Raw genomic sequence first — 15,539 nt, 5'->3', positions numbered from 1 at the left:
AGGGCCACCCTTGGGAATGGGGAGAAGAGTGACAAGGTCCCTCCACCCAGGAGGCTTTAGCTTCCCCTCCTAATACCTTAATCCCGCTCTTATCCCCGTGAGTCCCCGTGACACAGAGTCCTCCTGACCTTGCAGCACAGACGGCCCCTCCCCAGGGAGGGGGACCTGGCAGCTCTTGGCCCCAGTGCTTGTCAGACACAAGCGCTCTGCGGGCTCTGTGCCGCCAGGATCCAGCATGGCTTCCTTTTTCACGACAGCCATGAAAAGCTTCAGGGGCGGAGGTGAGGAGCAGGAGGAACCCAAGGATGGGAAGAAGGCAGAGCTGTCCAACGGCATGTCCCACGAGGAGTTTGAGGAATACCAGCGGCAGCTGCTGGAGGAGAAGTAAGACTCTGCCCTCTGTGGCCCTCTGCCACCTGGGTCCCTCTGCGCCTACGGGCTGCCAGCCACCAGCTCGGTCTCAGCCCCGAGGAAGGAAGGGAGTGGGAGGGTGCACCCAGCTGCTCTGGGCATGGACGATGCACCAAGCCGAGGCAGAGGCCAGCTGGGTCACCAGAGCCCCATGGGTGAAGGGAAGGGGCTGTACTGGGTGCTCCTCCGCATGCTTTCCTTGGACGGAGGTCCTGACCTGCTGAGAAGAGGGGGCTTCTCCAGCCCAGTCCGAGGACCTGGCCAGGGGGCAAGCCCCAGGTGGGACAACAAGACTCGGGAGCCAAGAGGATAGGGGAGGTGGTGGGAAAGCAACACGGGAGAAAGTAAGAGAAGCACAGGGAGTGAGAAGGCAAGAGGAGCAATGCCTAAAGAGTGCTTGGGCAGGGAGAGGCTTGGCAGAGACACAAAAGCCCCTCCATCAGGCTGCTCCCCAAGGGCCTGGCTCTCAGTCTGTAGGGATGAGGTACGGCCTCCTTGAAGGCCAGCCAGCCAGGATCCCTGCCGGGTAAGGACAGACACAGGCCCATTGAGAGCAAGGCTTGCAATTACAGGTGGCTCAGGAAAGGGACATTTCCAATGAGCACTGAGGGCTCAGCAGGGGTGCTCTAGCTCTTGACTTCCTGCCCTGGGCTACGAGGTGGCATTGCTGTGGGTTGCTGGACAGCTGCTATGCTCCCAGCCATCCCATGTGAATCCAGAATGATGTATCACATGCAACATTTGACTCACTAGCACTCGGGGACCCCAGCCAGCCCTGCTGTGACGGCTGTGAGCTGACATACAGGTGTTGAGGAGCATGCTTCTCAGAGCTAAGTTTGCAAAAGTGGCCCCTGATTTTGGGCACCCGACTTGACAGGGGGTGAAGCCCAATTCTTGGAAGTGCTCAGCACCCAAGATTGCTGTGGGTGGCCTGGAGCCACTGGAATTAAACCCCACTTTAGAAAGCAGCAGCCTTCAGGGCTGAGGAAGCTCCCTGAGAGCTTCAGATGAAAGTATCAGGATGGGGCCAAGGAGCAGGACACTTACGGTGCTTGGAGACTGCCCAACTAAATGCTTCACTAGTTCACTGACTGTTGGCACTGGGGGTCCTGGTGCACAATGCCATGTGCAATCATCCTGTCAGTCCATCTTCATGCCAAATTTAGAGCCATGCCTAACCCTAGGCAGCGGTACAGCAGGACTGCATCCACATGCAACATTGAATTGTTACCTGTTGCTAACAAAGCAATGTATGTCTGGATTGTGACCTTCGTTCTGCCTCTGCAGAAGCTCATGTCTATCTCAGGCACTGAGAGTTTGGGCTGGGCTCTCTGTTCTGCTCTGAGTACTCCTGCCCTGCAGGCATCTGTGTGGGATAAATGAGTGTGTGCAGTGTAAGGTGTGGTCACTGGAGGGCACACTTGCTAACTTGGCAGATCATCCAATACTTTCAGGCAAGGTATTTGCGAGCAGCCACTGCCTGGGCAGCCTCAAGTCTTCGGGGATCTGATCTGAGGCATCCTGGACCTGACAGCCAGCAGTGCTGGGCTCCCTTGGGCCCTGGGGATGTTGCTAGGTGAATGGGTCTGCCGCTGGGTAGAGGGTCACTCCGGCTATTTCTTGTTTCTTCCTGCAGGATACAGCGGGACAAAGCCTTTGCACATAAGAAGGCAGAAAGAGCCACTGTCCGGATGCACCTTCGGGGGAAGTACCGCCTGCCACAGGTATGGGTCGCTTGCTCAGGGTGAGGCCTGGCAGTGCCCCAAGCGACCAAGGGCTGCGCTATCCCAAAGCCACACCAGAACCAGGCTCGGTGCTTGCACCATACCCTGCAGGGAAATTCTCCAGCTCGTTGGAGCCAGGGACAGAAACAGCTGTTCTCTGCCATGCCATTAGTTTGGCACCTCTGTGAGCCTCCAGGGAAGACCCAAGGCTGGGGCTCCTTCCTGACGCAGGCAGCAGCATGTTCCTCTGTCTCACGCGCACACCCCAGCTGGTGGCATCACACTACTGCAACCCCACGTAGCAGCAGCCTCCTGCGCGCCTGGAATCCAGGGAATTATGTCCCGGCCTGCAACGTGGCATCGTACCAGGTGCAGCCAGCGTACCTCTTGCCCACAAACGCACCCTTCTCCCAATCTCCAAGGTTTCCCCCTTGAGATCTCTGCTTCCAGGTTTTCCTGGCTCAGAGGGATGGCCTGCTTTTTCTGACGACCAGTGTTATTGAGACCTACTTGCTCTGACAGCTGGGGTAAGTCAGCAGAATAGCTCTTCATACCATTCAGGGTCCTAAAGCATGACACTGTCACACCACTGTGCAGCCCTATTTGTCCTCTCTTCTAATCATCACTTCCATGACTATGGCACCTGCAGCTATGGCATCCCTGGCACCCACTGCCACTTCAGGGGGGGCCGGAGCTAGAGACAGGGCAGAGGGTTCACTGTCTTTCTTTCCTCATTCCAGAGTGAACAGGATGGTGCCCAGATCCAAGTGGCTGGAGGAGATGTGGATCTCCCTGAGGATCTGGCTGCGATGGTGAAAGAGAAGGAAGAGGAGGAGGAGGAAGAAGGGTCATACTCTTTCTTGGAGAAGCTGCAGGAGATGGATTTGGAAGCCTTGAAAAGTAGAGCACAGGGCACATTTGATGAGGTGAAGGGGAAATGCGTGCTGATGTAAGCCCTAGTAGTGCTGCCCAGCTGGCTTCCTGCTACGTGAGCCCATGCTCAGGTTTGGGGCTCTGTCACCAGATGAGAGCAGCTCAGTCAGGCATGCAGGTGGGTCCGAGTGTCCCTGGGGGATGTGGTTCCTCGGAGGTCTGGACAATCAGGTTCAGGGATACAAGGGCTATTTAGGGGCCCAGCTCCCAATGGTTTCAATAGGAGTTTGCTGGCCATGTAGCAGTGAGGCACTTTAATGCCTATGTGGGTCTGGGTCTGAGATGCCATGGAGCTGGGTGCCATATAAAATACAGAACAGCCCCCAGCTGCTCTCTCTTCTCCCTTAGCCATGAACACGGTGGTCTGCTGAGGCCACATGCAGGGCCCTCAGCCCATGCCCCATCTCTTCCTGGGGCAGCAGAGTTTGCTGGGGGCAGCGCTGCCTGGTCCTCTGGGGCTGCGTGGCCCTGAGCCCCCTCACCGCACACACAGCTGCATTCAGCTAACCTGGTCTCTCATGAAAACTTGGCTCTGATGGCAGACTGCTGCGGTGCCTCCTTCCCAGGAAAGGCAGGAGCTTTCCCTATCCCTCAGCCCCAGAGGCAAGGGATAATACTCAGCCTGGCACAGCTCAGCCCAAGGTCCCATCCACCAGCAGTTGGAGTTACAGGGAACCACAAAGTTGCATCCCAAAGGCTGGATTTAGACATGTTCTTCGCACACCATGTCAGTGGATCACAAGTGAGTAGCAACACAGTGCCTTGGCATCAGAACTGGACCAGAAATGCCCAGCGCATCACCTACACAGCCAATTTTGGCATCTTTTTTCTGGGATTGTATGCCTCTTGTGCTGGGGAGAATGCAGTATTGCCCAAGTGTTGCCCCAGGAAGGCTGTGAGCACAAATCTGTAACTCTAGCATTTGCAGCAAAACAGTGAAGGTGCTAGGGGAGGCCTATTTCTGCAAGGGGTAGGAGCAGGAGGCAGGTTTGCTAGTCGCACCTCTGTGCAGAGCATGTGTTACCCTGCCTGTCCATCTCCATTCCTAGCCCACTACTTCATCTCTCTTCCTAGCCAAACCTGCACAGTGATGATTTGGAAACGCACAAAATCCAGAATCAGCCCCACAATGGAGCTGCATGTAATTCTTAATTAAAGCTACGCACAATGGGAAGCTAGTGAAAATTGTTCCCTTTTTATTTTTCTCTTGTTAAAATACACTTAAATGATCACCTTTCTCTTTCATGAGACTTTGTGGTGCAGCGGGCAGGGCACATTCCCAGTGCCGCTACAGACCTGCCACCTTCCCCTTGCTCTCTTGAGCAGATAGGTTGTGCACGCTGTTTGGGGTAGGAGCTGTCTCTGCCAGTGTGGGCCTTCACAACATGTCATTGATCTTAACAGGGCCCTAATTGATAGTACTTGGTGCACAGGGCAGGTTTCTCTCCTCGCTGCAAAGTACCAAGAGCAGGTTGGAAGGTGGGTCTTGTTTCCAGCTGGGCTTGTTTCTACAAAACCGACTCCAAACCTATTTCCCTTCAGACCCAGACCTTATTCGCTCTCAGATCCCAAGGCAAGTACGTGACATTCTCCCTCTTTAAATGATCAGACACAGAGCTGGGACTCTGCTTCTCCTTGCCTCAAACGCTTGTGTAGGCAGCTGGTGTGTCCCACCCCAGACGTCACCGCAGTTCAGTCCCTGCATAATCCTGTATTGTAACCAATATGCACTGAGCACAGCCCTGCATAGATATGTAGGGAGCAGGGGGGGTGCTGGATCTGCTCCCAGAGCCCGGGCACAGGACTGCTGCCAAAGCTGTTGCTGCTAAGCAGTAGCCTGGACAAGTAAAACTACCCAGGAGCACCTACACAAGACATTTACTGTGCAGTTGACTGATTCACTACACATCTACACATGCAGCCCTATTAGGGCACATGAAACTAATAAACTCCACAGCAAGACAGTTCTCATAAATACAAGTCCTACCCTGCTGTGCAGATTTTTTGTGCGCAGCAACGCACGTGTAGACACTGACACTGAGCCAGTCCCTCTGCAGCACGCTGAGCCCGGTTGGAGTAGCCCCGAGCCAGCAGGCTGACCCCTTGGGCCTCCTGCCAGCCTGGGCTGCTGTGACCCAGCTCAATGTGCTGTGGTCCGGGCGCATGTGTCAACCATGCACCCAGGGTAGTTTATAAACCGTGGAGCAATAAGCTCATCGATTTATTGCTGCTAGTGTAAACATGCCCCCTTTCTCCTCACCCATGTTGCTCCTTCCCCCCTTCCCAGTCTACTGTGGTCAGCATTGCCTCCTCCATCAGTCCCCCCTGCCCTGGGCACTCTGGAATTGAGCACTGGTGGCCTTTGCAGATGACCAGTTCCCATCAGTGGCCCCACTACGCTACTTTTAATATTCAACTGAATTGAAAAGGGAAAGGCTGTTTGCTCCCTCCAGATCTGACACAGCCACAGTTCAGCCTCATCTCAGGATCTGGATGGTGAAAAGGTCCCTTTCTTTAGAAGGGAAAAGACTAGAACAATTATACAAGGACTGGTTTTCATCTTGCAGGTTATTTGCTTGAGTGCATTCCCTTGTTACATCCATTCAGCAGGTACTGTAGGCTTAAATAGGGCAGATCAGAAAAATAGCTCGGGGAGGCTGAAGGCTGCTAAGGTCACTAATACCTGCCTATTTTAGTGAAGCCTAATCTGCCTGAATCTCTTGTCCCCAGAGGACTAAGCCAGCTGAACTCATGTAAAGTATACTGTAGGATTCTGCAGCAGTGAGCCCCGATGGTGCTGTGCCCCCTGGATGCCACGGGCTTTGGGGCCATGGCTGGAGAATATGGGTTTAGTGAATTTTTATCAAAGCGAACAGCCTGTCCATGTGCAGTCCTTTCCTTCCCCCAGTGTAAACCCCACTGGTTCCCAAAATCAGCTGAGCTGTTGGGGGCAGGGACACCATCTCCTTGTACATCTGCCTAGTCCTTCAACCTGTAGCGTGACTAAGGCAGGGTGAGCGGGGCAGCAGCCCCAGGTGCTATGTTGTGGGGGGAGGTAGAGAGGAGGACAAAAAAATAGCAGCTGCCACCACAGCCACACGATCACACCAGCAGCAGGCGGCAGCAAGAAGTCACCACTGCATTGTGCATTGCAGCTGCCTGGCTGCCTTGTTACACCTCTGCCTACAGCCCACATGCTCGGGGAAGGGTGCTGGAAAACATGCCAGGCACATGTGGTGGAGTGCCCTGCCCAAGGCCATGCAGCCAGCGGGCGGCAGAGCTGGGACTAGACTCCAGCCCTGGAGCCCCGAGTGCCCTTCCTCTGAGTAACCACTAGGCTTCTCTCCCTCCCAGCATTTCATGCAGCCTTGCCACATTTGCAGCCAGTAACAAACCGCGAGCTTGTGGCTGGCACAGAGTCCTTGCCCTCCTCCTCTGGGAGCTGCAAGCTTGACGACTGTTATCTCTCAGCAATTCTGGTGGCTGCCTAAGACGCTGTAGCCAAAGCACCTAGGAAACATGATTTGGTAGCAAAGACTCAGAAATGGGAGTCTCTGACTTTTCCTGGCTTTGCGGTTGGCTTATTGCATGGCCTTGAGCAGTTCATGTCTCTGCTCTGTGCCTCAGTTTCCCCACCTGTAAAATGAGGCCTGTAATCCTTCCCTCCCTGGGAAGCACAGAAGTGCTTGGATAAGGGGTCTGCAGGCACCCAGAAAGGTTGAGTATTATCACTATTAGATGATAACACTCTGGTACCACAGAATGGAGAAGGAGAAAGAGATGCCATTCTGGCAGGTCATAGAGAGCCCTCTCGCGATGTCTGCTGCCCCCCATTCCCGTTGCCTTCTGAGCACTTGCCACAGCTGTAACGAGGCCACATCTGGAGAGGAACACACACTCTGTAGGAGCATGCGGCCATTCAGGCAGGTTACACAGACCCCCCCAGAGGCCTGCTGCACCCTGAGAGTCCCCAGCTGGGAAGGGCTCCTGTGCCATGGTCCCTGGTGCCAGGGCTGTTTCTGAAGTTTGTATTAAATAGTGGGTAAAATCAGTCACCAGAGCCCAGGACTCCTTCTACCCCAGGCAGTGTCTACCTTGCTGACCAGAGAGCCAGGCCGTTTGTGCTCTTCTTGTGGCTCGTGACTTCTCTTTCTGGCTCCCCACTGGCCTAGCTCTGAGAGAAGGAGTAGAGGCTGCTCTCAGCCCTACCTAGGGTATTGCCATCTGGGCATTTGAGGTTCCAGGCATTGTGGATGTGGGAGAGGTGGGTTCAAATCCCCCAAGGCCGAAGAGAGCCAAGAACCCAAGCCTTTTGTATTAACAGTTTTGCAAAGACTCGTGCAGGACTGCACTTAGGCACCTCGCTCCACTTATATACCTAATTGGTGAACTAGAATCTGGCCCCACGTGTCTGCAGGGAGAACAGGATCAGCCCCGGAGGGTGCGGTGGGCTGCCGGCTAAGGGAATGGGAGATGTGGGCTTCTTAGAGGTGGGACAGGCTCACTCTCCTGAGCCTTGCAACATAAGTTTGAGGCAAATGGCAGCTAAGTCTGTCACCTTAAAGGCAAAATAGGATTTGAGCCAAAGAGTCACACGATGCTTTTTCCTGCTCTGATGGACTTGTTGGCAGAGGCAGGGCTTGCTGTGGTCAATGGCAAGGAGGAAGAGGACTAAGGGAAAGGCCACATCCACCTCCTTCCCTCCCTCCTGGTGATGATGAGTGTGGGGTGGGATTCAGGGGGATGAGATGCCAGCTCCTGCAGACTGCCTGAGAGGCACAGCTCAGACAGGCTGGGTTACCTAGTTATTCCCTGGGGACTGGGATGTCTTCGGAGAACCTAACCCACCCCTCCTTGTCATGGAGTCGTAGACAAGTAGGGCTGGAACGGACCTCCTGCAGCCATCTAGTCCAGCCCCCTGCTCGAGGCAGGATCACCCCCGTCTAAGCCATCCTAGACAAATATTTGTCTAACCTGCTCTTAAAAGCTTTGTGAACAACCCTCACATGCAACATCTACCAGGCACAAGTCCTGGAGCCTCAAATGCCATATCAGACATGGTTGGATCCTTGCTGCTCCATTCTGGACACCGAGGGCAGAATCTTATTACATCTTGTGGATGGTCTAGGACAACTCAGAGCTACTCAACCAAGTGCATGAGTGAGTGTATTACCCCCGGTGAGCACGTAAGTGGCCCCATGATAGGAACAGGATCTCCCTCCAGAGACGCACAGGCATCTCCCTGCTCCTGACGTAGTGCAGGCATTAATGCACCCCTGTCCTTTAGTCAGGTACGTCAGAGTTAGCGGTGCTTTGGTCATCCGCGGCATCCAGAATGAAGCAGTAATGACTGATCAGGGGCAGAAAGCCACTGAATGAGCAGCTCACTAGAGATCTTACCTGGTATTAAGGAGGAATAAATCCCCATGAGTGTAATCCAGGGGGCTTGGAGGGACAATTCTCCCATCAGCTCCCAAAGGCACATGCGTGTGGATCCTGCAGACCCATGCATCAGGAGCAGCACATGTCTCTTAGCCAGGGCCGAGCTGTGGTCTCTGCCAACCACAATGCATTTGCTTGCAGCCTCTAGTGTGCTCATGACAAGCATGGGGATAATGCCCAAGATGGCTCCAAAATCTACTAATTCAAGGAGGCCTCTGGTTTTGTTGTCAGACCCTGTCTGCTTTGGGAAGGATCTGCCACATAAGCCTGTGGAGCAAATGATAATTTTGAGTGAGAATGGGCAGGGCCGGATTAACGGATAGGTAAGCTAGGCACATGCCTAGAGCCCTGAGCAGCAAGGGAGCCCCGGTCCTTCCCTCCATGGTGGCAGTGTGAATGGCCCCATATACCCCCCTTCCCTTCCTCTCCCCTCCGCCAGCCTCACAGCCACTGCGGCTCCTTCCCTGGGGCAGCTCTGAGCCCTGAAAACGAGCCAATTCTACAACCCCTGCCCCCAAAAAGCGGGGGCAGAGGCGAGAACCAGCAAACATTTGCAAGGTTACATTACACACGCTCGTGCTGGCACAGGTTGATTTTCTCACTGAAAATAGAATTTGGAGATGGCTGCATTTTGATGCCAGCACTCGGGGACAGCGCCCAGCAGCAGGAACCGCGCGCTGAGACTGGCTGTCCCTTGTGTCAGGCTAGGGCAGACCTGCAGTCCCCACGCGGTGACAGTCCTGCACACTGAAGCCAGCGGGGTTCTGCTTGCCGAATGTCAGCAGCCAACCCAGCCTGCGCTGGGTGTTGGCAGGTACGTCCCCTCCATGGGATTTCCAGAGAGCTTCGTCACAAAGCCAGAGCCAGCCCAAAGTTCTCTGTACCCACGTATCCGATTCATTATTTTAAAGCAGTAACAAAGGGGATAACACCAGGTACTGCGTTTAATGATTCCAAGGAGCTCATTAACCCACCCCTAGCCTGTTTATCCACAGATCTCAGTTGCTTCCCGACGCTCATGGACTTATTCAGCTTTGCTGCAGTCTTGCCCTGAGGATTGGTGAAGTTGTGATTCCCAAGTGTGTGGTGAAGTGTGTGGTGCTTGGGTAGGTTCAGGCAGTGGGACTGGTTCGTGGCAGGCAGGGGACGGGGTAGGATTCCCATTAACATTGAACGGTAATGACTGGTGCCACCTCCCAGGGGAGGTACTGGGCTGCATTGCATCTCCCAAGCCCTTCAGGCTTGTCCATGACAGACCTCCATTGCTGTATCTACAGTAGCTGGGTCTGTCATGCTGAAGGAGGCAAGGAGATGGAGAGAGACAGGGCCCATACAGGAGTGGCAGGAAGGGTATAACCTTGGCACCAAGTCCATGCCATGTCCCCATCCATCCACAATAGGGAAGGGGAATGCCACGGAGAGATCTGCCGGCTCTGGTCTCAGGCTGCCGAGTCCAGAGCAGATCTTGGGAAAGAGAAGGGAGGAGACATCTTCTCTAAGTTCAAGTTTGCCCCTACCAGGGGGGAAGCAATGAGACAATGTGGTCACAGCCCCGTGACCCAGCTGAACTCCAGCTGTTTACTCATGAAGAGGACAAGAGGCACATCTGGCTCTGCTGGCCTGTTCTCCCCTGCCCCAACACATGACTGAGATGCATTTGGATCAGGGGCTGGGGTAGCTTATTCCCAAATGCCCTCCTGTGCCAGGAAGTACAGAGCAAGGGGATCTGAGTGTCCCGCTCAGCAGTGCCCAGTGCCACCCCCCTGCTCATATGGGTGCGCAGGCAGTCCTGGCACCCGCAGCACCCTGCGCTCTAGCCATAAATCACTCTCAGTGTCTCCTCTTGCCCCACCCCGAGAGGCCTAAGCAGCCTGAGATGGGTCATCTCCGGCTCTGGATGGAGGCAAGCGTGCATGTGATTCAGGTCAGAATCTTCCTCCAGGTCTCCTTGGCTAACAGCCCTGTCCCCCCATGTCACCACCTGTCCCTCCTCTCACTCCACCCCGCCTTTCCAGGAACCATTCCTGTCACCCCCCTGCCTCCCACCCCCACCCCCAGCCTCTTAATGAACTAAAAAAATGATAAATCCCTCTCAGAGCTGGTCACGTGATACCCCCACCTCCCAGCCTCCCCCTGCCCTGCTCCCCCCCTCCAGCCTCCCCCTACAGTAAGCTGACGCAGCGTCTCTAAGCGTTAGCAGCTTTGGCTTCTAATAGGATTAGCAAGGTTTAAAACTGTCATTTGAGTGAACTAAACCTCTTGATACCCTGCATTGCACCTTCTTAACCAATTTGCCTTCAATTAGGGTAATTGGGAAACTAGCAAAGAAGTATAGCATTAATATTTTAAAGTGATGAAGCGATTATGGGCCTCGGACTAGGAAGCAAATCAATTTGCTATCTGTGCCTAAAAGGCAATTATCATCATTTGCAAATAAGTCCCCTCTTCCCCACAGCCCCTCCTCCTGTGTTGGCCAACACCTTAAGGAGGCTGCATGGGAAGGCTGTGAGCACACGGCCCTTATGGGACAATCCCTGCCAGGGCCCGGCAGGCTGTGGCTGGGCAGCCTCCCACACGCACAGCACCTGCAATTCAGTTTGCCCTTCCTTCCTGGTGAGAGCCATGAACTCATGGCTGGCTGCCAGTTCTCACCCAGGGATGATCTCTCCCACGGGCAGGACTGGGAGCAGAGGAGACAAGCTGCCTCAGAGGCCTCTTTGAAATCGGGTTCATCCTCTCCAGTGACACACCAGCTCCGCTTTCATGCATGAAGCTCTGCCTCCGCAGGTGCTTCTGCACGCTGTTGGCCAAGTGAAGCGCATTTGTGCACACAAACACAGCATGCACCAGACACATGTGCTCACTTCCTTTCACATGTGCTATGCAGGAATCACACTCAGGCACACACTCAGACATTGTCACACCTGCTCACGTGCTCATATTTGGTGCTCAGACCCAGCTCCTTAAAGGTCTTTAGACACCCAACTCTGATTCAGTGGTAGGTAGCTGCGTAAGTACTTTTAAGCATCTGGGCCTTAGTGTCTTGCAAAAGGTCACATAGTAAGTGAATGGAAGAGCTGAGAACGTAACCCAGGATTGCTGGCTCCTGGGCTCTTGGACTACATTTCTTCCTAGTCCCAGCTTGACCTTCAAACCCAGATACTAGAACTGGTTAGGAAATGGGGACCCTTCTCCATGGGAAATGTTGAGTTGTTATGTTTTGGCACAGAAAATGTCTGATTTGAGGATACAAATTGTGGGCAAACAGTTTCATTTCCTGAGGAAACTTTGAAATGTGCTATAGAGAGGAGATATTTTTCATACAAATTGTAATTGAGTTTTCAATGATTTTTTTCAATCCAATTTCCATTGCAAAAGAGATTCAATGGGAGGTTTTCAACCCATCTTTCCAATGATAAACACACAAGCACCCAGCAAACTGGCTCCAGTGCTATAACAGAAGGCCACATTTCATGTACTGCCTAGCTTTCTAGTCCTTAGTGATGCAGAGCCAGTCAATAAAAGACAATTAATAGCATCCAGATGTGGCAATTTCAAGGTTGGCAGCATGGCATCCTTTTTATCCAAATTGCACTGTTTGATTGTGGAATCCATTGCCACAGAAGATCAGCATGCCCAGAGCTTGGCAGGATTCAGAAGGGATCGGACACTTCTGTGGCTACCATGAGTTGCTACTGTAAATATTAAAAATAAACAGGGGTTTTTGAAGGGAGATAAACCATCCTGCTTCAGGCAGAGGTATATCTTACCAGGGTCTGCATCCTGCAGCAGGGATGGCAGCCGAGTCTGAATGTCTGCCCCCTCTAAATGGACATGTGCAGCTGGAGCCCGATCTCCCACCTCTTGTTGCACTGCTGGCTTCAGGGTATGAGGACACAGCTGTTCATGGACAGCAGGACCCCTTATCCCAACAAGTCAGGTTTTCTTGCATCTTCCTCTGAAGCAGCTGGTGCTGATCACCAGCAGTGCAACACCACGGCCAGGTGCTTGGGGCTGCTACCACCATGATCACAGTCAACAGCTGTGGCAAAAGCTGTTCTTTTTGCCCCCCACCCCTGGCAGCACCCAGGGCAGTTATCTTGCCACCCTGCCCTCGTTGTGCCACTGCTGATCATAGTCAGAGTCAGGCTCTGATCCAAGGAAGCAATTCCTACATTCCCCCGAGGGAGCTAATGGGTTTTTTACCTAAGTCCCTGCATGCACCCAGAGGCTGTGGTGCTCTTACTAAGCAGCTGCAGTGAAGTGGTGCAATGGTGGGGCAGTGGGAGGGCAGGGGGCATAAGAGTGTGCATGTTGTGTTATTTCTGTACAGAAAGCCATACCAGAATCCAGAACCACTATTCTGCTTTCACTGCATCCATACCTGGGGTTATCCCAGTGTAGCAGCTAAAGTTTGCACCACTAACTGCAGTTGCTCCACCGATTCAAATGCTGCATGTAGGCAACGCCTAGGAAAAGACTGCAGAATCAAGTCCCATAGCGCATCTAACGTAGTAGATACCCCCCGTGTTTAAGAATGGCAATGACAGTTCTCCACTTCTTTTGTAAACCAGATCTCAATCACCCCAGGGCATGAGATGCTCTGGATCTGGATATTGTTTGCTTGCTCTTGCCTTCTCTCTTTCTAACACAAAAGCTAAACACACAGGCAGAACCATCTAGCCCATGTTGAACATTGTCATGATATTTAAAATCTCTTGAGCCAGGTTCTGTGGAGTTGCTCCAGATTTGTATTCATGTAAATGAGATCAGAATCTGCCCCATAATAGTTTCTGTATTAACTGAACTCTTTTGATAAAGCCTTGAACCAAACAAGAAAGTGTAAGGGATGAGAAGCACAGCCAACAGTTGGAATAACTGAGAGAAATCAGCATCCTTTTACAAGAGCTATGCAGATTCATACCAGCTAAGGATCTGGACCTGAGTCCTTCTGCTCCAGTTGGAGAAAGAAGCTATAACATCAAGTAACTGGGAACCAGCAGAGAGCTCCCTCCTCACACAGGATGCATCTACACATGCAATTAATGTGAGGCAATAAACTCCAGTACATATTGCACTGGAGTTTATTGCTTCTAGGTGCTGTGTTTACACATGTGCCCAGGACCGTGGCACGTTGAGTCGAGCTGGAGCAGCCCCAGCTGGCAGGGGTCCAGGATGGGGTCAACCTGGTGCCAGCCCAGTGCTGCTGCGCCCTGCCTCAACGTGCTGCAGAAAGCCTGGCTGGGGCACATGGGTGCTTTAGTGTGGGATGAGTCGACAGGCAGGCCCTGCACTGAAGCACCCTCATGCCCCAGCCAGCCCCATTGGCATCTACATGTGCACTGCTGCGCAGTAGATAACACTGCCGCAGGATAGTACTTGTATTTACAAGTACTAACTTATGGTGACATCTATTAGTTTACTGCGGCATAATAGGGCCACGTGTATAGACATGGAGACTTTGTTGCGGAGCTAATTAGGCAGCTCCGCAGTAAATGTCTCATCTAGATGCACCCACAGTGACAAAGAAGGAAGTGCACAGCCTTGGGAGAGGGCAGAGATGGGATTGCAAGACAGAACCAGCAGAACAGGAGCATGGCATCCAACGCCAAACACAGTGTGAGCATCTAGCTGAGGCCTCTGCACCTGCCTGATAGAGACCTGGGGGTCTGTTCTTTCCCTGCCCCTCGGCAGCACTGTGTGGCTTCTCAAAGAGGGGCAAGGCTGATGATTAGAAATCTGACTGTGCCTGCGGAGCCCTGTGTCCCATTCCTGACTGCCTCAGTATGACCTTGGCAAAGCCACTTCGCTTCTGCTTCACTGTCTGCCTCAACTGTTTAGATTTTGATCTCTTCAAGAAAGGAACGGTCTCTCACCGAGGGCTGTCCAGCACCCAGCACCATACGCCCTGATCTTAACTGAGTATCTGCTACTCTAATAAATTAATGTTATATACAAATGCTGTGCTTAAGGAATGGTAAACCTGTAAAACCAAGCACTTGCAAAACCGGAAAGCCCTGGGCTCAGGCTGCCCTTACACTGTTAATTCAGTGCCCTTATTTATATGTGATGATACAGCCTTTAATTACATGATCAAATATGTCTTAATTGACACTCCTGCCTCTCTGAATACAGGGCGGATGGTGCTTTGGTCAATATTACCTTCTATCATCATTTTTTATTATCTGGCTCCAGGTCGTATTTGCTGACTATGCTCTACTCTCAAAACCAAATGATTCCTTTCCTTATAGGATTTAGTGTGCTGCTCCCATTCCTAATAACTTGGTGCTTCACCAACATGAATAACTTTCTCTTCCCTGCCCCTGTGTGCAGTGGAAGAGTGATGTTATCCCCACTTAATGGATTCAAAAGGGAAGAAGTCATAGAGCTCATACAGAAGGAGGGCTGGAAGGGACCTCCAGAGGTCATCTAGTCCAAGCCCCTGCCTAAGGCAAGATCAGCCCTATCCAGACCATCCTATACAAATCCACAATATAACCTCTTAATAAAACAACCATCAACCCTAGCATAACACAAGACATAGCACCCTAACCTGCCACCAGTAAAGCAATGGATGATGGCAGCCAACATGCTGCTTTGGTAAAGGTTTGTTAATATACATATGCTCAAAAGATCCCAGGTAGAGGGCCATGCCCCCCACTGCAGAGGAAGGAAAAAGCCCCACAGGCCATACCAATCTGACCATGGGGCAAAATTGCTTCCTGACCCCAAATATGACAGTTGACCTGGCCCTGAGTAGAGGGGCAGGAGCCTCTAGCCACAAACCTCCAAGTTAAAGTCCCAGCAGGAGCAAAGGCTCAGTGCAGTCACGATCCCCAGCCTTGGCTGCAGCCAGCATCCAATGCCCCTGAGGGAGAGTTAAAAAAATTGCACCTGGCATATGCAGCAGCAAAGGGGGTGAGGAGGAATTCCCTCCCAGCCCCATGCGGCAACCAGCAATGCCCAGAGGCATGGGCAGTTGAACATAGGCCGATATCGTCCCCAGCCAGTGGCTGTCCAACTTCTTCT

General features: G+C 52.7%; 1 protein-coding gene across 1 annotated transcript; it reads left to right on the top strand.

The window, feature by feature from the left end:
• The first annotated feature begins 215 nt into the window (after window positions 1-215).
• Window positions 216-4,220, top strand: LOC102564678 (complexin-4-like). Its single transcript, XM_014599782.3, has 3 exons — window positions 216-384; window positions 2,048-2,135; window positions 2,876-4,220. The coding sequence occupies exons 1-3, from the start codon at window positions 236-238 to the stop codon at window positions 3,086-3,088; spliced, it is 450 nt and encodes a 149-aa protein (XP_014455268.2). The 5' UTR covers window positions 216-235; the 3' UTR covers window positions 3,089-4,220.
• Window positions 4,221-15,539: the final 11,319 nt, after the last annotated feature.

Source organism: Alligator mississippiensis, chromosome 16 (genome assembly GCF_030867095.1).
Source record: "Alligator mississippiensis isolate rAllMis1 chromosome 16, rAllMis1, whole genome shotgun sequence".
NCBI classification, from domain to species: domain Eukaryota; kingdom Metazoa; phylum Chordata; order Crocodylia; family Alligatoridae; genus Alligator; species Alligator mississippiensis.
The sequence above is the reverse complement of the archived record's forward strand: the minus strand, read 5'-3'. Positions and strand labels throughout refer to the sequence as shown.

What these genes read in the sequence shown, in the direction of transcription:
- LOC102564678 (XM_014599782.3), top strand. Translation starts at nt 236, where the DNA reads ATGGCTTCCTTTTTCACGACAGCCATGAAAAGCTTCAGGGGCGGAGGT. An exon ending in CGGCAGCTGCTGGAGGAGAA is followed by an intron (nt 385 to 2,047) that starts GTAAGACTCTGC and finishes TTCTTCCTGCAG; the next exon opens with GATACAGCGGGACAAAGCCT. An exon ending in GGAAGTACCGCCTGCCACAG is followed by an intron (nt 2,136 to 2,875) that starts GTATGGGTCGCT and finishes TCCTCATTCCAG; the next exon opens with AGTGAACAGGATGGTGCCCA.